The sequence below is a fragment of the Scophthalmus maximus genome, chromosome 14 (genome assembly GCF_022379125.1).
Source record: "Scophthalmus maximus strain ysfricsl-2021 chromosome 14, ASM2237912v1, whole genome shotgun sequence".
Classification (NCBI taxonomy): domain Eukaryota; kingdom Metazoa; phylum Chordata; class Actinopteri; order Pleuronectiformes; family Scophthalmidae; genus Scophthalmus; species Scophthalmus maximus.
Window position 1 is genome coordinate 14789070 of NC_061528.1, and position 23317 is coordinate 14812386.

Consider the following 23317-nt stretch of genomic DNA (forward strand, 5'->3'; position numbering starts at 1 on the left):
ATTCTTTATTTCTCATGCTTTCAATTTCTTTACGCTTCTCCAATTAAAAGTCTGCATTCTCCATTTTTATCTTTAGAATTTTAAAATATCTATATTTAGTGTCAATCAAACCAATTAACTCATGTTATAGTTTATTTTTCATAGCAAACAGTTGGATTTTATATCTGCATCTTTAACACAAAAAAATTGTGGTACTTTAATATAATTAAAAATAAGAAGACCTCAGGGAACAACTGCTTCCCAAGTGGGAACACTACAACACTGAATTCCAGTTCACTCTTTTTTCCAGACATAATGGTCCCTAGTGCCAAAAGGTATCAGTAAAGAAAGAGAGAGACTCATCTTAAAACCTAGCAGTTAGGAAATAATTTTAAAAAATGACATTAAAACACAGTTTCAGTAAAAGATTAATCATTTATTTTCTTGGTTCTTATATTCATCTATACCAGAGCAGCATTTCGATGTTTGGCACTTGACTTTCTAACATTATGTGTTGGGTTGGACTATTACATTGGAACATAAAAACATTAAAAGCCCATGGTTTTTCTTCCTAACCTTGTTAAGGCTATTTGACAGCATGGTCTATGATAACTGACTCTTTTCTTGAGATATGAGAACAGTCAAATATGATAAACAATGATCATTAGTAAATATATTAAAGATTATCTGTGCAAATACCTCAATTTGAGATGTTTAAGACGTGGATCAAACATTTTACACATCTGCATAATTGAAAAAAACCTTAAAAACCTTTTCCAAAAAATTGTTAAAAGCAAATCTTAAACAACTATCATGATTATCAGTAGAGTTATGATTTCCCTACAACTTAACTCTATAATAATTTGGAAGAATACTTTATATTAATTGCATTAGATGGGAGTTGCAATACATGTCTCCGCATTTAAAACCCCGATGTTAAAATAGGAAACAGGTTTAAGCCTTTGAAGAAAATAACAAACTACAAAATATGTTTTAAAATTGCATCACAAATGGTTCAGAATGAATTCTTTCAAAACAGGTCTCTGATATACACAGACCAGCCATATACATCATATATATATATACATGTATATACATATATATATATATATATATATATATATATATATATATATATATATATACATGTATATATATGTATGTATATATATATATATATATATATATATATATATATATATATATAGACCATTACCCCTTTGCTTTTGCAGTATGTGTTACGTCTGTCCTAACACATATTTTTCATAATACATATTATAAATCGTACACTAATGTGCTTATAATGCCTTGAGAGCAACGCACTTTGAGTATATCTGACGAGGGCCGACTTACTATCTTAGTCAATACAAGTGTAGGCATGTTCATGCATGCATCACTGGTTTTGTGTATTTTCTAGTCATCTTACTGATGTTAACACGTTTTATTAAGAAATTATTCTAATCATAGTAAGCACAGTTGAAGTACATTTACGCTCTTTGTTGGTCAATGTCATATTTATCTTACAAAAGGCCATAGTAAAGACACATGGCAGTGGTTCCTGTGTGTTTGTGAACAGAATGTGCATACACCAAATAAGAACTGTACTTCCTCAGAGAGTAAGGCAGAGAGACATGTGACCGTCTTTGATATGGAAGTTCTACATGTGTCCACCAAATTTTAAACTAATTAGTACCAGCATGATGTTGATGTTCACTGAAACACTACCGCCCTCAGTGTGAAGACTTTTGCAAAACCTTAGCTTCCACTACGATGGCAGGATTCTCGATGTCGGCTTTGCTCTGAATCATCCTCAGCTCCAGTTGTGCAGGACTGGGCCTTTTCCCGGGACCGGCCATTTCTGAAAAAGAGAAGAGAGGGAGAGCTGTTGAAGAAGAACACTGGGATTTGGACTGGCTTACTGGTCGACCTAGCAGTCTAATAAAAATTCTAGCATCAGTGAACACTAAGGTGGTTACAGTTTTAAATTTTTTAAGAGAAAACAGTTACATCATTACTCATTTGCCTCCTCCTAAATGTCATTTAATGTACTCAATACATGACAATTGCAAAAGGAAATCTGTCAGATGACAAACAATGTAGATTATTATAATCAGCTGAGGGGAGTGTAGTTACCATCATTTCTTCCAGATAATGCTAGAGGCCATAACATTATGCACATTAGTGTCTGACATAACTACTGATTGAGATTATTCAGAAACATGGCGCAAACAATGTCCCATTGAGTCTGGTAAACAATAACAACAATGATTATAATGTAAAATGTAGAGAGACAGCAATCTACCATTAGCATGAGTAATGGTCCTCTTAATGACATGGTGCATCGCTGACACAGTCTTTTCACAGGCAGCCTGTGAAAAAACAGAAGGGAGACAAGGTTACATTGAGATGGCATTTATTCAGTACACAGTGTAGCAGGATCTGATTCCTTCAGCTTTTCAATAGAAAAGACAAATGTTTTGCAAACCTTCAGGTCCTTGGGGTGATGGTGAGTCCAGGCAAGCAACAAGGCGGCGAAAAGGTCTCCTGTCCCTACAAATACAGCATCCACTTTGGGGATGTCCATGCAGATTTTCTGACTGGTCTTGGTCCCGTCTGGTTTCACTACAGTGCAGAGGACAGATGGGGTAGTGATATAAAAATTGCAGGGAGTATAGTTATAATAGCACTAAGCACTGGTGACTTTCTTCTTGAACTTCATGTGTAATTATGCTTTAAAAAAACACCCATCACTACTAACTACTATAACACAGGTTTGCCCCCTTTAACCCACAGACTGGCATCAAGTATTTACAAAAAATTTCCAAAATCTCTCCTCAACAACTTTCAGAAAGAGCTCCTTGGCCTGGCACTTTACCTATTATTTGGCTCCCAAGTGCCACCAGGAACTGGTCCCCATGTTTCGAGGGCAGGTCTGTGCTAGTGAGGACCACGGTCTCTGGGCCCATTGCATGAAGCAAGTCCATCACCTGCAAAGTACACAATTCTGTAAGCATTGTGCTTCCTGGTGTCCCAAACTAAACGCAAACACATCAAAACTGAAAATGCTTATGAAACTTACCTCAACAGCATCTTCCTTCGTCTTAATTTTCCTCCCAGTTATTAGCCTGAGGAACAACATAGTATTACATATGTACTGATGATGTACAAAAAAAATAACAAGCCTGTTGTCTAATTATTATGATTTGCCCCAGAATTCACTTTTACAAACTGGCCTGTAAGGATTTCTCAAAGTTATACTGCTTATTCTTTATTTTGTTCAGTGATGATGATGACAGGTGAACTCACTCTGCCTCAAACTGGTTGGGGGTAAGGATGTCAGCCAAAGGCACTATTTTTTCCTTGTAGACTGGCAACAGGTTCTCTGGAACATACTGAAAAAAAAGTTTTTGAACTCTATCAGAGACAGGGACATGACTACAAATAGTTATGAACGCAAGACCGGCAGATTCATAGACATTACTTTCATAGACTCAATATTACATGCGTTCAGATTTTATAGGGTGCTTTGAAAGTGTTTCTGAATGATGTGCATCAAAAGAACACATCCTATTGTTATAAATGAGTAGAAGTAAGAACAAGGGAAATTCACTGCAGAATGTTTACCATGGCACCCTGGTCTCCCATAACAGGATCACAAACTGTGAAGAAGAAAAATCTAATTCAGTTATTGGATCTACACCCATTAAATGGAATACATTCAGTAAAGTAACAACCTCACTCCAACACTCACCATACACCAAACTCGGATTGGCTTTCTTCAGCTCCTGAATAATGTCAACCACCGTTCCCAGGAAGGACATGTCCCTGCTGTAACCTGTAACAACGAAATAAAACGAGGTGTCTGTTTAACTGACTGATGCCAACATGTTTGAGTCTCCCCTTCTCCACGTTTCTTTGACCTCGTCTACAGGGACACGCTGCTCTGACTCACCTGTGAGGATGTAGTCATAGCGGTTCACCTGATTGAGCTTGATACCCTCATACAGCACATTCAGCTCCTCTGCGGTCAGCACCTGTCCCTTCCAGTGGGCGTAGCCTAGGATCAAAGAGGCACATGATGAGGACACGGGACATTTTGAAGATCTTAATGCTGACTGGATTTCATTAAAAACACTAATTAATAAAAAAGAAAAGAAAATGTAGGTGTAAAGATTGACACTTTGACTTTGAATCGAGATGTTTTCAAATGTTTCAGGGCAGGTAAGGGGACGATGACACAAACGTATTGTGTCTCTTAAACCAATAAAAATGCTGCTGCATTGTTTCAGGCCAGCTGTGTTGAAATCTAATAAGAAAACATCCCCTCCTTTGCTCTGACTTCCCATCCCCCCGCTCTCCCTCTGCTGAAGTCCCTCTCCTCTGCGTGGTGTCCGGGGCCAAAGGACTGACTGAATGGGACACTTGTATCCTGGCTGCTAGCTTCCCCCTTCTCATTGTCCCCCCCCATCACAGAGCATAAACCCTCAATAGCTGTGGTTCTTACTGCTAAAAAGAGTTCACACAAAACACAGCCAGCTCACAGCTAAGTAGAGGCATGTGCTGTGGTATGAGGGGAAGTGCAATTGAATGCCTCCAGTTAAAGTTTCAATTTCCCTGGAGGCGAATATTGTTTGCACATACTAGTATGAACTCAAAGTAGCGGACTGCAGTCCGGACAGTTGTGTAAGGCTCAACACTGACCGGTCAGTGGAGCAAGTGCTTTCTCTGCATAATGTTTTCCTGACACCTGTGGTGAAAGCAAATTCTTCACATGCTTTGGCACATTAACCCCAGATCATAATCTGAAAATATCTGCTAGTTGAACCAATACGATTCATTTTACAATAGTTTCAAGCTGTTTTTCGCCCCAATTTGAGCAGTGAGTAACATTTTCACAGGCCACCTGCACAAAATGACTTCTGCACAGTGAATCAAAGACGACCGTATCATTACTATAACACATCAGAGACTCATTTTATAGAAATTAGGATATCACAAATCTCACCTTTAACGTAACGCCTCTTAATGAATATAATTCATTCTACAAACTAAGATAGATGTGCTCTGTTGAAGTCTGGAGTTTAATCTCTGTCTAGTTGGCAAAATGAAAAGAGAGGGGGTTTCACTTTCGGAATTAAACACCGTCTCCCTCTCTAAACCAGGCTGATGCTCACTGTGAGTGTATTTCACAATAAAGCTTGGAGAGCTTATTCTAACTACTCGAACGAGGCAAAGTCAAAGGGCACTGATTCATTCTGCACAACTCACCTTTGTCCCCACACCTCATTTAAAAAAAAGGGACACAGTGGAGTCTTCCTTGAAACAAACTGTTTTGTTTGCACTCATTGTTTCCCACTCAAACAAGTTGTGTTTATCATTAAAGCCAGTCAACGGTGGTTTTCTGAATGTTGCCCAACATGCATTGGTTGTATAAATTTGCCCTGTCACTGATTGGTGCTTTCCTGTCATTTAAAGCGCGTTACCACCGGCAGGTGAGAATCTGTCGTACTGCTTTGAGAATAAAGACTGAATCTGATTTCTCACAAAGGGGTGAATCGGAAATCGGTCGGCCGACCTGTATGATTGGAGAACTGGACAGAGTTGATAGAGTCCACTTCAAAGCCCAGCACCTGAAGAAAAGAGCAACGGAGCAGTTGGTTAAACAGAGAACAATGACACCAGCTTCTGAACTTCATTACACTCTGGGAGCAGCAGGGTTAAATGCTGTGGGAGACGTTGTCACCCAGTTTCACTTTTTTCTTCTTTTCACCATTGAACACTATTATTCACTTCCCCCAAGCACTTCATTATACTTCAAAAGGTCCTCCCTTTGCTCTCGAAACACTTTCGGTCCTTCATGGCGTTGATGGCCCAACATTATGGAAACCCCCTCCCTCCACTGAAGACGCTGCTCCATGTTGTGACAGGAGTGCATCACATTTCTGCAGATTTGCCAGCTTCACTTTTCAGACGTGAATCTTCACATCACTAAAAAAACAAAACACGTGTCCTACTGGACTCAGATCTGCAGCAGGAGGAGGTCGAAGTTCACTGAAGTCACTTGTTACTGTCGGGGGGGAAAACATTCTCACTTTTGGTTTGTGACATGGAGCATTATCCTGCTGGAAGTAGCCATTAAACTGAGGTACATTGTGACCATAAAAGGGATGAACGTGGTCAACAACACTAGTATCAGACAGAGATAGCCAAAAGTGCAAAGAGAATACTCCCCACGAATTACAAGCCAATTGAGCAATTGAGTGCCATATGCAGAAACTGCCATATGTAATGTGTCACCTGATGTTTTTATAACAGCACATTTGGTGACAATTATTATTCTATACGTATCGTGTGTTGGGCTAAGTGGTTATAACTACACGGTGGGAAACGCCCTGTGATGACGTTTCTGCAAAGGGAAAATGTTGCGTTGCAATTAATTCAAGCTGCCTGTCACTAACCAGGAAGTCGAACTTATTTCGCATGCTGTGTTTTTTCTTCACAAGTTCCGTGCGGTTTGTCTTTACACTCAACCCCGGGCTGTGCGGTGCAGGCAGCCACCTGAGGAGGATCTCTGAGATCCGGTTCTTACCTGCAGCGGGAATGTCGCCGACTTGTTCCCGACGTATCCCCTGACAACATGACTCTGAATCGACAACACACGACACTCCATCACCGCGGCTGCGAGAACTGCGTTTTTAAGAAAAGAACACCGGACAAAAACGAAGGCAACTACAGCGTGAAGACGTGCGCAGGCTGAGGTTCCCTGCACAACTCAGCATGTGACTTCGGGTAACTCCAACATTGAGGGACAGGGGCGGCGCTGCTGCCGGTTACTTTTTTTTTTTTTTTTTTTTTTTTTTCCTCAGGCAGCTTTGAGGACACCTAGACTGGTGCATTCACTGTACACGCTAATCGTAGGAGACAGCAGAGAGGGAGACGCCAACTTCCTTCTTACCAGAAAGAATGAACCTTTATTCAACTTCTCATTAAGAAAATAGTTGAATATGTCTCCAAGAGCCTGGTGTGTGTGTGTGTGTGTGTGTGTGGACAGGCATGTAGTGAGTGAATGAATTGTTCAATTAATCATTTTCCTTTTATTTTTTCCCCGTTTGCTTTGAACTACAGTATAACAAGCCACCAACCATATTATGTATCCATAATACATACATTTTCAAACAATAGCCTTCTACCAAGAGCTCTACAATAAAGAAAACCATCATCAGCACGTCATTTTCAAAACCAAACAACACAATTCACAAATCACCTACAACATTAAAAGAGCTTGAAACCTCCGGTGCACATTCTTAAGTAGTTAAGTTTCACAACAGCAATAGTCGACACCTACAAGTGTGTGGCAAGGATCTGTAATGAAATGTCGTTTTCAGTGTCACAAACAATTGCTCAGCATCATTTGACTATTTCACGTTTTACTGCTATACAATATTGAAAACTATTAATTATCTAGTAAGACACATTGATTTTACTAATGTATGCATTCATGCATGTGAGCAAATGTAAATGACCGTAACATCTGATCACATTTCATAATTCCGAATGGCCTTAAATGATCCAAATTGAGATAAATCGTGGTAGTCGTTTTTGTTACCACTAGAGGGCACAAGAGAACAGAGATTAACTGTGTGCCTGAATAAATGGGCGAAAAAACAACAACAAAAACAGCTGAAAAAGTTCTAAAGATAATCAAGAATATAATTAATCACTTAGTCACTTATATCAGGCTTGTTATTTTCTGAATTTCCATTTAGAAAAATAAGAATTTTTAGGGCGTCCTTGTTAACTCATGTTCAACTGCGTAGGCACTATAAGTGCACAGCTGTGACTTCATGTATAGCATACAAAGGAAGTACCTCATCAGATTGTAGTAGCCTCTCACCAGCAGAAAGGCCATATTGATTCACCTCCTTTAATCTTGTTCAAACTGCCAATCACAAACAGTTCAATTAGTGAATCTGAACTGAATAGACAGTGTAAAAACACGCCAACTCTGCAAATGTGCCCATCTGGAGACCCGTCAAGGCATAATGAGGAGTTGTCTTATTCTGCTGTGTATGGTCTGTGTGGATCAGGGGCTCACGCAGTGAACTGGGTGAGATCAGAAGCAGCGGGTTTTAAAAGAAGGACTCAGAAAGATGCCTTTGAAGTATCGACGAAGAAGACCATAAAGCACACTGGCCCTGACACCTATGTGAATAACACAGAGGCTGATTGAGAACAGCGAGCTGAAAGTTCATCACTGAAATGCACATGGAGTAGCAGCAGACTCTGGGAAACTCTCTGGCAAGCTGAAGTTACACTTACTAACATTTGCACCACCAATAAGTTATATATAGTTATAGTTTATTTCTTTTTTTATTTTATTTTTCCATGTATTTGTAGATAGTATATATATTTATATATAAACATCTGTGTTTACAGTATGTCTGCTAAGCTTCTTTGGCACAAACATTTCCTTCACGATGAATAAAGTATTGTCTTAACTTAAACTCACAGTTAACATAAGAGAAAACAATGGTTGTACTGTTTAATGTAGAACAAAGAAAGTGCAAATCACTATTGACAGTGACGGGGGAGACAGACAGTAGTTACAATGTTATATATTTTAAGGAATGAGAAAAAAAAGTACAGTAAAAGGCTGCTATGTTAGAATGCTATAGGATGACAAGACCCTAAGGTGCGTCAGTTTAAATTGTTGCATATTCCAAGTGTAGAAAAGTACAATTAGATTGGGGGAAAAAAATAGCATGAACTCTGAACTGTATTAAAGGGTGCATCATTATCAGTTTACAGCATCTGTGTCCAGTGGTAATACAGGGTCAAAGTATCTGCTGTGGTGTGGGTGGCTGTTAGTGCAGGTGCTCCTGTGTTCATTCACGAAGGCGTCAAGGTGCAAGCCTTTCCCCAGTGGTTGAGAAAGTAGTCACAACTTTCACTTAAGTACAAGTAATTTTGTTAAAGTTCTAAATGTAATGCCATGAATTGAAGATGGAAACATTTAAGTATTAAAAAAGTGCTTAATGGTAAAAATGGTCATTGACCTGTATATGTTGCTGCTGCAATATCAAAGTCATGTTTTATTGGTCAACGTGGAGTTCATTTTAAGCATGTCATGTCCTGTTGGTAGAGTTAAACGGTGCATGATAATTCACAAGTCTGTATATAGTGAAGATGAAATCTTAATTTGTAAAGTCACAAAAGCTCTCAAATATGTGTAGTGGATTAAAATGCTCCCTGATGTGTATTGGGGAAAAAGTAGGTCTATGATGTAAAGTAGGTTACTCAAGTAAAGTACAAATACTTAAAATATGCAGGTGACTATAGATGTGTTTTTGATGGTTTGACATTTTTCATTTCATAAAAAGAATAAAGAGCAGGAATGGTGAAAACCTGGCCTGTATAAACCAACGTAGGCCTCGGAAGGACACGGGGACTGTGGTTGCGTTCCAGTGCACATTTCCACGTATCAATATCCCTCCGCCATGTTTTCCTCCACGCAGGCCGGAACTACACCTCTGTCGTCACGCCGACGTCTGGCCGGGGGGCGGAGCCTGGCGGCCGCCGCACTGACACGTAAGAAGCCTGCGTGAATTTTAAGGAGGAACCTTCTTCTTTTCCTCGAGTGGAAAGTGGATACGCCTGCTTCGCTGCGGGGCTTGATGTCCAGTGGACTTGTCTCGGACCAGGGGCGGCTTCTTGACGCGGTGGGTTTTTTCTCTCTTCCCGAAGCGGCGCAGGACCGTCGGAGAGAAGGAGCCCCCGGCGCGCAAAGATGAGGTTCTCGGCGCTCATGTCCGTGCTGCGGTCGGTCGGCCCGGTGATCGTCGGCATTTCCCTGGGCTTCACGCTGAGTCTGCTGAGCGTGAACTGGACGGAGGACGCGTGTCACCTGGACGCGAGGGAGGGCGACGACGTGACCCCGGGTCGGGATGGACAGCTCAGGGGGGCCAGGAAGCCCAACTCCATTTCCAGCCTCAACGACGCGGAGCCCGAGGAGGACTTCGAGCCGCGGATCGTCCCGTACAAGCAGGTCCAGCAGACCGCCCCGAAGAAAGTAGTCAGGTGAGCTCCTCCGACACACGCAATACACACGCGACTTCTGTTCGTGTGGCCACAACGGTCCCAGGTCCCAGGTCCCAGTGGAGCGTCATGCCCAGTAGGCGAATGATGCCCGAGGGCTTGTGGAGGTCCGGGACCAGGTGACCCAGGTAGTCATGGTAGTGACTTCACGAATAAAGAGCTAATAGAACCGATCTGAATGACAGGCGTACTTGGACTCATCACAACAAAGTAGATCGAATGAGTGAGACAAACCAATCTCTCCTCTGTATGAGGTCATTGGCTTGGATCAAATCACTGCAGAAACTCGACTGGCCCACTCCTTCTGCTGGTTCCCAGCAGCTCACATCCCCAGCCACACCGCTGGTAAGATGAACTACATACCTTGTTCCAACAACTCTTCATGCAGCTGAGGGGATGTCCTGCCCCCCACGTTTTTCTTTGCAAACAGGCAAACATTTCCCAGATTTCCCTGGATGGACCCCTTGTTCGGATGTTAGGCCTCACACCCAGAGCGGGTTGCGTTTCACTACATTTTTCCGAGAAAGTCTCTCTCCTCTCAGAAGAGTTCTGCTGAGGTCAAGGGGCGCTAAGCGCCAAAGCCCCCCCAGTGCAACTTGTGCCATATTTGTACAGTAAGAGGCAGAGCTGAAACACATTATGTGTTCTTGAGTGATATCAAATGTCAAAAAGCACAACTATCCAGAGTTCAAAGCTATTTGTTAAGTTCTACCTAAAGTCCAAACTCCAAATATATTTAATTCAGTACATACACCACAAACAGCATTACAGAGAAATCAAAGATAGGTTGGGTCGTGTTTGCAGCGATGAATCGCAGTGCGAGTTCCTACATGTTTACCTTTCTCTTGTTAGTCAGTGTATCTAATTTCAGTATTTGAAAACGTCAACGATTCCCTGGAAATTTGGTGGACAAAAACCTCCGTTTTAATCTGGATCCAGAATCGCTGCCTTTGAGATGAGATAATGGACCAGTTGATGAACTCAACCTGCAAGTGACAGGAACAAAATGGTCCAAATAGGTCTTTTGGCATCACAGTAAGTCGGAGCATTGTTGCCTTCTTATTCAAAGTTTACCCAGCAGCTGTTTGATGTTTTTGTTTTCAGGGCAAGATACATAAGCACAGAGTTGGGGACGCGCGAGCGTCTGTTTGTCGGGGTCCTGACGTCCAAAAACACCATCAACACCATGGCCGTAGCCGTCAACCGCACCATCAGCCATCACCTGGACTCCGTCATCTTCTTCACCGGCATGCGCAACCGCAAAGTCCCTCACGGCATGTTTGTGGTTTCCCACGGCGACGAGAGACTGATCTGGAACATGTATCAGACCATCCGGCACATTTTAGAGCATTACATCAGCGAATACGACTGGTTTTACTTTGCCCAAGATGACACGTACACGGAAGCTGACCGGATCAAAACCCTGGTGGATCACCTGAGCATAAACCGAGAGCTCTACATGGGCAGTCCCGAGGAGTTCATCGGTGGGGAGATGGAGGGGAAGTATTGCTACGGGGGGTTCGGCTACCTCCTGTCCCGCAGCTTGCTCCTGCGGCTCCAGCCCTTCCTGGAAAACTGTCGGAACGACATCCTGAGCGCCAGGCCCGATGAGTGGCTCGGGAGATGCATCATCGATTACACCAGCACAAACTGCGTCAGTGAGCACGAGGTAGGCTGAGTGTTTTTTTTCACCCTACCAAGCTTATCTTTTCATTAGTGCAATCTATAAAAGCGGTTTCTCTGCTTCTTAATGTTTCACGCGTGAACAAAAGAAAAGGATGCTGTTCACAGTTGAAAAACTGCTCTGGGACTGTCACTCAGACCGGCTGTGTGAGAGGTCACGGCACAGGTTCTCCCTCCTCGACCGAGACCAAACTGTCGAGGCAGAAATCACGCTTCGCCCCTGGGACAGCACTTAAAACTGACAGACAGCTATACAAAACGGTAATTACCATGCTAGCACAGCGGTGGTATTTATATTACAGAGTAGATTGCTAATACCCTTTAGCCTTTCGTTTTTCTCTCCGAGGATCCAGCAGCAGCGAGGAATGGGTAAACAGGCAGAGCACAGCTGAGTTCAGCCTTGCTTAGGTTCAATGGTGCGAAAATCCCCTGTGGGTCAACATGCTGCGCTCCTGTAATGTCATTAGCGTTCGAGGTCAAACAAGCTCTGGAGCACCTTGATCTGCCCCAGTGCCCTTTTGAGGTGATTGTTTGCCGCGTTGAGCAGTTTGTTTTTTTTTCCTCCAATGCGAGAGTTTCTCGCCTTTTTTTCAACACGTGAAAATGCGTGGTTGCAGAGATTTACCGCACAATGTGACTTTATTGTTCGCCCATTGTAGATATCGTTGATTTATTTAGATGATGCAAATGTCTTTTGCTTCCATTTTCTCCGCCTTCACCATGACCCAGAGAGGGCAACCATCTTGTTTGAGATATGCGAGTGACTTGCACGGTGAAGTAAAGTTCCCCCGAGCCAGAAGAGCTCCAGAAGAGGCTCCGTAGATAAGGGAGCGAAGCCTGGCGAAAGTTAAAAGGTTTGGTATGGGTGAGAGAGCGGGAACACGGAGCCAGACATCCATTTTTCTGTTCGTGGGGAGAACATCGATGACAATTAGGGAACAGACGATGCTCGACCAAGTGTACCATGACAGGCTGTCAGCTGTGGGCAAACATTTGAAAGAGTGTGGCCTCATTGCTCGGCTAAGCACCGGCTCCGTTGCCTTGTTCTTTTAATAGCTTGATCAGATTGTATTCACTTTTTTAGCCACTCAAGCTCCTTAGGTGGTCACCCTGGTTTCAGGTTGAATATCCCTTGTCTTTGAGTGCGATTCTGCTGCCACTGTCAGCCTTTTGTAGGTTTCACCTTTAAATTCTTAACTGCTGCTTTTTAACCCGAGGCCACAGTGATGATGGTTTCTAAAAAAGTATGAGCGGTGACATTAAGATAAACCTATCTCTCAAATCTCATATTCCCAGAACAAATTTAGTTCCTGAAAATGAGCAAAACTCTGACAACAGCAAAAAAATCTGTACTTGTATAACAAAAGTATTCTGTTCTTGCCTTCACTTCACTGTACAATTATGGTCGAAAACCAGCCTGTTTGCAGTGGAAACGAGCCAGATGCAGCCTGGTTCGCATGTAATGTCCATTTGAATGGACGTATCGCAGTGTAACAGCCAATCCTGGAATCGCGTCAGGCATCTTTTTTGTCATGCCAGATTTCAGAGGGCTCATGAAAAGACCTCTTTGTTTCTTCTCAGGGGCTTCACTACCACCACTATGAGTTGGGGAAAAACTCTGATCCAAGCAAAGAGCAGAGCGAACAGTTCAAGAAGGCTCTCACTGTCCACCCAGTGTCCGACCCTGAGCAGATGTACCGGCTGCATAGGTACTTCACAGAGATTGAACTGCAGAGGACTTACGATGAGATCGCTAAGCTGCAGGTAAGCTGATCCTCAGGATTCACAAATGACCTGTGGTTCAGTCAAAAATAAAAACCTGACCTCCAGTATTATTTCAATGTCCACGGCATGTTGGTAACTGTAAACACTTGTTGCATTCAATCCACAGGCAGAAATAAAGAACGTGAGCGTGGTTGCTTTTGATGGCAACCGAAGCGCCCAGTGGCCCGTGGGGATCAATCCACCTTTTGAGCCCAAATCTCGGTTTGAAGTGTTGAAGTGGGAATACTTCACAGAGGAGGAGATGTATTCATGCGTGGATGGCTCTCCCAAGTGTGAGCTGCGCGGCATCGACCGCATGGACGTGGCCGACGTCATCGACACGGCCGTGGGAGAGCTGAATAAGAAGTACAAGCCTGTCTTACACCTGAAGAAGCAGCAGCTAATTAATGGCTACAGGCGCTTCGACCCCGTCAGGGGCATGGAGTACACACTGGACCTTCAGCTGGAGGTAGTAAACCAGAAAGGTCACAGCCGTTCCATCACCAAGAGGGTCCATCTGGTGCGACCTTTGAGCCAAATAGAGATAATTCCCATGCCCTATGTCACGGAAGCCACAAGGGTTCACATCATTATACCTCTCACTCTGCAGGACCGGACTTACGTCGACCATTTCCTCGAGGTCTTTGCCTCAAATGCCTTTGAGACAAGTGAAAATGCGATCCTAACGTTCCTGTTCATCTATGACCCAGTGGAGGCACAGCAGGTTAATCAGAATGATATATTTGCCAGTGTGAAGACTCAGATTAATGCTCACGAACGCAAATACCCCACGGTGAAGATCCCGTGGATAAGCGTCAAGACGGAAACGCCATCCCAGATCAAGTTCATGGACATCATCTCGAAGAAGCACCCAGTGGACACGCTGTTCTTCTTGGCAAGCGTCAACACAAATATCAATACAGAATTTCTGAACCGCTGTCGCATGAATTCCATAAACAACTGGCAGGTGTTCTTCCCCGCCCACTTCCAGGACTACAATCCCGACGTGGCCTATCGCAACCAACCGCATCCAGCCACTGTCGACCTTGTCAAGGATGCGGGCCACTTTGACCTCAGGTCTTTCGAGGAGTCGTGCTTCTACAACTCGGACTACATGGCAACGCGCAGCCAAATGGTGGCGGACGTCCAAGAGAACGAGGAGATCCTCGAGACAATGGACATCTACGACATGTTCGTGAAGTATTCGGGTCTGCACGTGTTCAGGGCAGTAGAGCCGGCACTGCACCAGCAGTATCGCTACCAGACCTGCAACCCGAGACTCAGCGAGGACATCTATCACATATGTGTTCAGGGCAACTTGGAGGGTCTCGGTTCTCGCTCCCAGCTCGCCATGCTGCTGTTTGAGCAAGAACAAGGGAACAGCACTTGAAGACGCCACTGACACGTTTGCTCCTGCACTTGTTCGAATGGATGTTGAAAGCTGTGTGTTTTGTTCTAACGGCCCCTCGACGCAAGCTCAAGTTTTGGGTGAACAGGGGACCTGCATAAAGTGCCATCCATAACCTTTATCTTTGCCCGAAACACAGCCCCTGTTCAAAGATGTGGTCATATGCTGCATGTGACCTCGTCTGATGTACTCCATCTTTCAGTGCATCAAGAGTTTATTAAAGAGTTTTTAGCTAGTTTGGAAAACTAAATGCAGTACATTGATAACAAAACCTATTTTTATATATATATATATTTTTACAATACTTGACCACACAGAAAAGAACCCAGAACCAAATGCTTTGTGCTTCTCTTTGACCATTTTAAAAGTTGTGTTGAGCAATTTTTGAACACTAGAGGGCAGAAACTGAAAGCACCTCCCTCCCCTCGTGAAAATTCCAATATTCACAGTGAACCTCATCCTCGGGTTTGTTCCACCTCTCGCTCCCCACAGTTTTAGCATACAGTAGGCTTGGTTGAATTAGTGCGCACAGTGCAGCCGCTCGTGGTCTGTTTGGCGTCTGGGGGATTAAACCAAGTGAGCTAATACGATGAGTTCAAAATAGCAGAAAGCTTTAGTGGGTTTTTGCCTCTCATTGGGATCATAAGTACTCACAAGCAATGTTTCCTCATTTACAGAATGCGAATCTTATTTTAATGTCAAAGATTTTTTTAAATGGAGCTTTGGTGTATACGTTCTAATGGATAAATATTAATATATATGCCCTTTTCACAGCAGACCTTTTGATAGGATATTGTTGGAAAAGCATAGGTGTTAATGAGGACAATGGTGCTGTTCTGTGCACACTAACAAGGCCCTGAAACTGAAGCAGCTAAATGGATCCAGCCATCATTCACCTTATTATTTAAACCAGGGCTTTTCGTACTGGGACATTTCAAAATTTCCTGTTCAAAAAAGGCCTGTTGCTCCACAGTTTGTCAGCCCTTTCACACAAGGGCCCTGAAGCATTAAGCTTTTTGATATTAACTCATTTTGTATTTTTAAAAGCACATGTTTGTGTATGTGCCTTGACACTGACTTTTCATATGCTGGCTGTTTTGATATTCTCATTTTATCCTACAGATGATATTTTTATTAGAATATTTGGTGTTATTACACCACCAATAATAGATTTGAATGGGTGGGAGAAGTTGTCTTTCACCGTGGATAAAGCCTGTGGATATCAATGGATATCAATATCGGTTGTTGGGTTAGACATGAAAAACTACATATAATACAGGTGACTTTGAAATATCACTGCTCCGAGCATCCACAGGTTGTATATGTGCCTCAAAGCAGGGAAGGGCTTCCTGGGAAGTATCTCCCTTGGTCTTCATAAGTCGTCATAGTCAGCCAGGCAGAATGTGTTTAGGTTTTTTTTCTCTCCTCGAAACCTTTTGATGTTACAAAAAAGAATATATATGTAGAGTCAAAGGATGAATATGAATAACGAGGGGAAAATCATCTCGGCGTCTGAAGTGATTGCCCAGGTGTTTCATATTTTCCAGGAAATCCTAGTAAGTGGTACTTCAAAACTGACTTTAATTAGTTTAGAAATGACTGATATTCAGAATGTATGAACAATCTTTTTTTCACGTCACCAAGTGTAGACCGTTCCGTTTTTTTTTTTTCTTTTCAAAAGACACTACAAATGTTCCAAATGTGTTCTTGACCGTGTTGTTAAGAACGTTGTAAGTTATTGAATGGTGTCATCGTCTTGCCATTTTACTGGCTTGCTTAGTTCCAGTTGCGGTACAATCCAGTGGGAGCCTTTTTTTCAGTTTTCTGATATAATGGTACTGGACACCTGGCAGTTATTAGTAGATTATAATGTGCAATATTACTGATAACACAACTGGACAGATGTCTGACGGCGGATGGGACTTTTACTGTCAAAGATATTTGCTGCAAGTACAGCAGCAGAGTGTATATCCCAATACTGTTCCTGGTACTACAGAAAACAAGACTCGTACTTTAATGCTGAGTCAATACACTGTAATCACTTTCGACAAGACCTTTAATGTATTTAGCCGACACTAGACACTTTCTGCCATCAAATTCTCTCTGAAATACAAAAAAGATTAAGGCGAGTCACTTTATTTAGCTTTAATTGGGTTCAAAGTGTATATTGAAAACACTCGAAGCAACAGTGGTGATCATAATCAGTGTTTGTTGTATCTTCTGCCTTGCGAACGCAGACCACACGGCCGGTTGGCGCCGGCCTTTTGCATTCATTTCATAACGCATCCCGTCCACGGCGAGAGCAGTCTGTAGTGCGAGTGTTCTCCTTGAAGAGTATGACGCAGAATTGAAGAAAAAAAAAAAATGGAATCGCTCCAAAAACCACTGTGAAAGGCAGAGGGCTGAGATCACAATATGAAGTTGTGGTGATCTGCGTCGTCTTGGCCTTCTGTCAACGTGAAAAGCCTTACGTTAAGGAAGCGTGGCAGATCAATCGCCCCTGTGTTGTTCACGCAGCCACAATTGTTGAGCAAAGTCTGCAAGTATCTCGTCCATAATTTATTTGCCATCTCTCTCTATGCATTTTGCAGATTTTAAATACTTTTTCACATTCTCTGTACACGTAATAAATATTTTGAAGACACTATTTTTAAACTTTATTTTTTAGCTTTATTTACACATCAATTGATCTGTGTCTCTGATGACATAATCAGACACGCTGTATCATACTTTGTATTTGTGTTGTGCTTTAATAAAACATGTCATTTGACAATTTCTAAATGTGTGTATTTGCTTTTCTCTTTGAATCAACAAAATCATTTCAAAAAGGAGGCAAATACAAAAGCTCCAGCTTTTAATTTCCATTGAAGTTTGGACCCGTTGGTTTAGATTATTTTAAGCCCTATGGGTACTGTTATAACCAAAGCAATGCATATCAATTCACGTTCTGTACGTTTCATTGTGCTGTAATTCCCAAAACTGTGAATTATTGTAATTTTTAAATAAAGAATATTTGAATATAAACATATCCTCTTTTTGTTACCTTTTTATTTTTAAGATAAGAAAATAGTTGGTTTTGTGCTGCATGCTACAAAATCCAGTTTGTCCTTTAGGTGTCAGCAGAAGAGCGTGTTTCCTGTCTGCAGGACGGCTGCTTGACCAGCACCGGCTTACGGAGGCCGAGGACAGCGGCGTTATGAACATTTAGAAATCACATTTTGATTTGGGAGCGATATGGTCATCCCATTCTTGTGCTCAGCATAGGACTGCAGTTAAAATTCCTCCTCATGTCGGACCCGAGGTATTCCTGGTGTCTGGGGTTGGGTAAAAACAGGGAAAACGTTGAAAACCTTAATTACAGCTTTAGTTATTTCAGGGGTCCACATGCACTACCCCGAGGCACGCTGTAAAACCACATAACTACAGAGCAGCTGGGAGTTAATTCTAAGTCATTATTTTGTACTTTGTTTTACGTTCAAGCCCAGGACTTTCTCCTCCCACACGGGGACAGAGTTGTTTCAGGTTCTCTGGAAACTGGAACGAGAGAATGTAGGTTTTACTCGAAAAATGTATTTCATAATATTTGGGTTCATTTGGAGGGTATTTGAAATAAACGGAATCAGACAATCGTCTCAAGACAATGAGATGAGTAGTCAATAAATCACGTATTACTTTGAGTTGTCCCACATTGTCTTCCTTAAACCCACCTTTGAGATGCCTTCAGTGGCCTTGTAACCTTTTAAGAAATTTGAATTAATACCACAACGTTAGAGGTGGACAAGTCGAAAAGATGTGTCGAAAGAAGTGAAATAAATTTCAGCTGCGTTGTAAAAAAAAAAATAATGAAAATAGACAACATATGTACAAAGTGAACTAGGCTCTGGATATAGAAAGCACTGGTTTTTATCTAAACTTTAATAGTCATTGTATTTACCATATTTAACATTTATAAAATGTGTCCTAACAGAGGAAATAATCACAAGATTCACACTTCTGTACAAAAAAGTAAGCTCTCCTTGTTACTGCAGTGATGGTCCATTTCCATTTCGGTCAGATATGGGGATGAGATTCCTCCTTGTGAATTCCTGACAGCTGCTTGCATCACCCCTGCACTCTCTATTTCTCTCTTCTCAGTTGACCTCTCAGGGCTCAGCCAAAACATATTCAGCTGGAGAAAAATAAATAAGAAGTAAGGACAAAAGAGCACATATTCAAAACATATCGTCGGTGGCTGGTTGCATTCAATAGATTTCTTTTTTTTATGGATGATGCAATAAGCGCACACGGGCTGAATGTCACAGAGCCATAACAAAAAAGAAAAGGAGGCCTTAAAGAGCTGTGCGAGAAGGGAAATTAGAGCAGAGGCTCGAGGAATCTCAGGAATGCGAGCTACATGTTATCAAGCAGGGAAACTGTCCCGTCTGCTACAGCACAGAGCCGCTGCCCAGCGCTCAGGCCTGTGGCGCCTCACACACACTCCGCTGTCGTCCCACCAACTCTAATGTGCTATTAAATGCTTTTGGATACAGAATTAACCTGGCCCCGTTTTACAGTGCACATAGACGTGGCACCTTGAGCATTAAAAAGAAAAAAAATCCTCCAGGGCTGCGCCGTTCAAACACAACCCTACAGTGATAATTCAGCCTGGTATTCATCTCAACACACCGGGCCCCTGTGCGACTTGTCTGAGGATAGCTACAATTATTGATGACAGGGGAGAAGATTGTTATGCATAGCCTGTACAGGATGCCATCAGAGACCGTGATTGGGAACCTTTTGAAAATGTCAAAGTGACACATGATTATGAATATTAAACAGCCATGTGTAGCCCATGATTACTTGATAGGAGGAAGGGATTCGACAGATGGAGGACTGCGGAATCTGGCTGTGAGCGAAAAACGTCCTGCGCCGACGCCGCTGAAGCAGAAGTCCAATTAACGGAAACATAATTAAATTGTAATTTGTAAACATGATATCCTGTGATATGAAGCATTTCACGAATCCGTCAGGAGCGGGGCTGTCTGCCACTTTTTAATCCGCTCGTTTGAAATTTTTGAAGTCCGCCACATTTTTGTGACTCACGCACCACGACAGACATCTGACGTCGGTTTTCACACATTCGGGCCCAAAACAGCAGCACCACGGCAAATTAGCTGCCCGCATGCTGTGAAGGTCTCAACCGAGGTAAAAGGCATTTGTCTTGTCGTTTAGCACCCGCAGTCTCATGTGACAAATGAATGGGACTCAGGCCGAGTCAGCAGCTATGCAGCACTTAGCCCAACAAAGTCAAACTATATAAATGAGTGGCGAAACAACAGACGTACCAACAGAGCAACATTTTCAACATTTCGCAGGGCAGCGTTCGCCAAACTCCTCTCTCGTGGCTGGTCAGAGGTCATGCACCCAACTGAGCGTACATTTGCGATTGCAAGAGAAAAGGAAAGTCCGGTCGTAGCGAAAGTAACTTTAGGACCGAAGCCCGGCGATGGAGGCCGAAGGGTGTGAGAAGAGGAATCTGCTTTACGGAGCACGGTTAAGTCGCGCTGCCTACGTAAATACAGGTCAGGCTGCGTCGGGGTATTTGTTCGGCTCGTCTTACAGCTGCAGCACTGGCCAATTGCCACTGGGGTAGGCCACCGTGCAGCCATTTCCACTGCCTGAGCACAGCAAAACACGTCATGCTGTTCCTGTTCCTGTTCCTCAATTCCAGCCTTGCCCCGGGCCGGCGGTGACGCTCTGAGCACCTTGAGGGTTTGTCTCGGGTATATAGGACAGCAACTGCCGTTCTCCTCCTGCGGCCGTATGGAGCGGGACAAGTGCAAAACCATGACATGGTTCGAAAAGCGCTCTGCGACATTCTCGGGCCACTGACCCAGCTTGTGCTGGTCCTGATGTCGACATCTGAGCCGCTTCTTCAACTATCATCCTTTTTCTCACAGACATTTTGCGATTCCATTAAAAAGGACATGGTTTATGTGTTTACCCTTGCTCCTGCTGTCGGCTTTTTAACAGAGTAAATTCGCATTTGCGAAGATTCACGCGATGAAAAAAAACAACCCCTGAACCAAATCGCCACGAGCTCCCACGCGGTGTAGTTATGTGAATGCCGATGTTAGAGGGGATGAAATCCGTGCTGCGGAAAACGGCTGCTAAGCAGCCAGCTGACCTTTCATCATGAAAGCAAATATAATGACCGAGTAAAGTGTGAGGTTTCTATTTGTATTCACACTTTGCGAACTTGTGCTCTTGAAACTTGCGGCGTCCTCGTCTCACCCCTTTTTAGGTTTAAGTAAACCAATAAGGCTATTTTCGCCCGCAGGACAACATTTACATAACGCTCGTCTCTGCGTCACGTGGGCCAGGATTTATTAGAAAGAAAAACCTCACCACTGCAATAAAACTCTGCAAGCCTCCTTCTTCCTTTCTAACAGCTCTGATTCTACAGCCCCCCTTCTTTTTTATCACGGAGTCACTCAATCTAATGTGCTCAGTCGTGTGTGCAAAATGTTAAAGTGCACATGCAAACACACACACACACACACACACACACACACACACACACACACACACACACACACACACACACACACACGCACACACACAGATGCCAAGTTTACACTGTAAATAGCTGCTACACGTTTACAGCGGTTCTGGCCCACAGCTGAAAGGGAGATGACTTGGCAAAAAAAAATAAAATGTAATTCTGTCTCTTATTGCTTAAGTCAGCTTAAAGTTATGACGCTAACCAAAGTGAAGAGTGGACGGTGGGCGGCATGGAGTCGAATCAAGAAAGAATAATTTAAGTACAACCGTGTCACGAACGAAACTATCATCCGGTCCTCATCCATATGCGGAGGACTCGTACGTTGTCTTGGAAAACGTTTCGGTGACAACCAAATAGAACATATAAAAGGAGATGATGTGTATATTAGTCACAATTCCTTTTTTTTTCTTCTTTTTTTTTTAACCCCAGCAAATGTATGTTGATGCGTGGCAGTCTAACATATCTGCAGATTGTAAGTGTACAGCATTTGCTACAATCGTGATTTCTATCATCATATAAAAAAGTATTTTCTAAAATGTATAAATAACTAAAATGAATATTACCTAAGTTATATATTGACTGAAATGTAAACAACAACCATTAAAACAGAACTTTTTTGAACTCTCTCGTTTTAAAGTCGGACTTTATGTACAAGTACAGTGCTACTCTCTAACACCCCGACCACGAGCGGACAGTGTGTAACATGTGGAAAGATGTATCTAGCACTTACTAGGCCAAGGTCGTACAATTCGGCGTAAATATTTCCCTCCCTCGTACTTCGGATGGATGTAGCACGAATAGGATTTTGCTTGCTCAAGTACTCTCATCTTGTATACAATATAGAACATATGGATAATAGTATCTCTTTAAATAATTACATCATTTATAATGTGAAAGGGACGGATATGATACAAGTGCGTTGTTTTTGTTTTCTCTCCATAAAATGGTGGGGAACAGTTTGAGAAGAGATAAACAGAGGGACACAGACAGACGGGAAAATAAAGAGATGCTGGCTTAATAAATAAATCATGTAGGATCAAGGTGACATGCGGTCCTCCACTTGTTCCCTTGACGTGATCACGCACCAAAGCGTGGTCCTGAAATCACAAATTGCCCGACTTCTCACGCGAGAGGGGGGGGTGGGGGGGTCCCACCCAGAGAGAGAGAGAGAGAGAGAGAGAGAGAGAGAGAAGAGAAAAAGCTGTGTCCAGTTGGTGCCTACTGTACATACTGCACACACAGGTGGTTTGTTAGCACAAGCACAGCTTTGGTGTCTGACTTTGGCTGTAGCTCGTCACTGGTGACGGCAAAGGAATGACGGAAAAATGCCAAGGGGCCTGCGATCAATGTCGCACGCAGACGGCTCGTATCTTTTGCTGTCACCGGGACTGGGAACGGTGGTCGGCTCTAGCAAGCGAAGTCCTCAAACACCCCGTGGGGTCCCGTGCGGTGGTGGTGGGGGTGAGGGTGAGGAGGGTGGTGGTGGTTGGGGAGCAGCGTGTTGGCGTACGCCCCCTCCGGGTGATTCCGTGTCACGTCATGAGGCTCCTGTTGAGAGTAGATACAAGTAGATACAACTTCTCTTTAGAGATATATGAGATATACAGCTTCAGAGAGTCAGATGGAGGGATTAACTTCATGTACTGCACTAGGGAGAGCGCTTCGCTTAGCATAAAGACCGGAAGCAGGGGTAACTATGCTAAATAGACAGTGTACCACACACACACACACACACACACACACACACACACACACACACACACACACATACAGAGAGGTGTATTCCTTCCTAATCCACTAATTCAGCGTCTCCGACCAAACTCAACGGTGAAATTCCTTCTCAG

At 43.0% G+C, this 23317-nt stretch overlaps 3 protein-coding genes across 4 annotated transcripts in view; 1 reads left to right on the forward strand and 2 right to left on the reverse strand.

Annotated features, from left to right (window-relative positions):
* Positions 1-394: 394 nt before the first annotated feature.
* LOC118283219 (pyridoxal kinase) lies at positions 395-6806 on the reverse strand. Its single transcript, XM_035604971.2, has 11 exons — positions 6569-6806; positions 5555-5609; positions 3932-4036; positions 3731-3814; positions 3604-3638; positions 3286-3371; positions 3059-3104; positions 2855-2966; positions 2465-2601; positions 2282-2348; positions 395-1837 (listed from the first exon to the last, which is right to left on the reverse strand). Exons 1-11 carry the CDS (start codon positions 6647-6649, stop codon positions 1710-1712), a joined length of 936 nt encoding a protein of 311 aa, XP_035460864.1. The 5' UTR covers positions 6650-6806; the 3' UTR covers positions 395-1709.
* A 1268-nt stretch (positions 6807-8074) lies between these two features.
* Positions 8075-17957, forward strand: chpfa (chondroitin polymerizing factor a). Of its 2 annotated transcripts, XM_035604968.2 has the most exons (6): positions 8075-8277; positions 9495-9567; positions 9724-10056; positions 11179-11743; positions 13339-13521; positions 13649-17957. In XM_035604968.2, exons 3-6 carry the CDS (start codon positions 9767-9769, stop codon positions 14909-14911), a joined length of 2301 nt encoding a protein of 766 aa, XP_035460861.2. In that variant the 5' UTR covers positions 8075-8277; positions 9495-9567; positions 9724-9766; the 3' UTR covers positions 14912-17957. The 2 variants fall into 2 exon arrangements, with proteins under 2 accessions (XP_035460861.2, XP_035460862.2); XM_035604969.2 differs by lacking the exon at positions 8075-8277 and having other exon boundaries at positions 9486-9567.
* Positions 17958-18798: 841 nt separating this feature from the next.
* Positions 18799-23317, reverse strand: part of asic4a (acid-sensing (proton-gated) ion channel family member 4a) — a 74735-nt gene continuing 70216 nt past the window's right edge. The window contains exon 10 of the mRNA XM_035604970.2: positions 18799-23021. Within this exon, the coding sequence (XP_035460863.1) occupies positions 22881-23021 (141 nt within the window). The 3' untranslated portion in view covers positions 18799-22880. The remainder of the gene's footprint in view (positions 23022-23317) is intronic.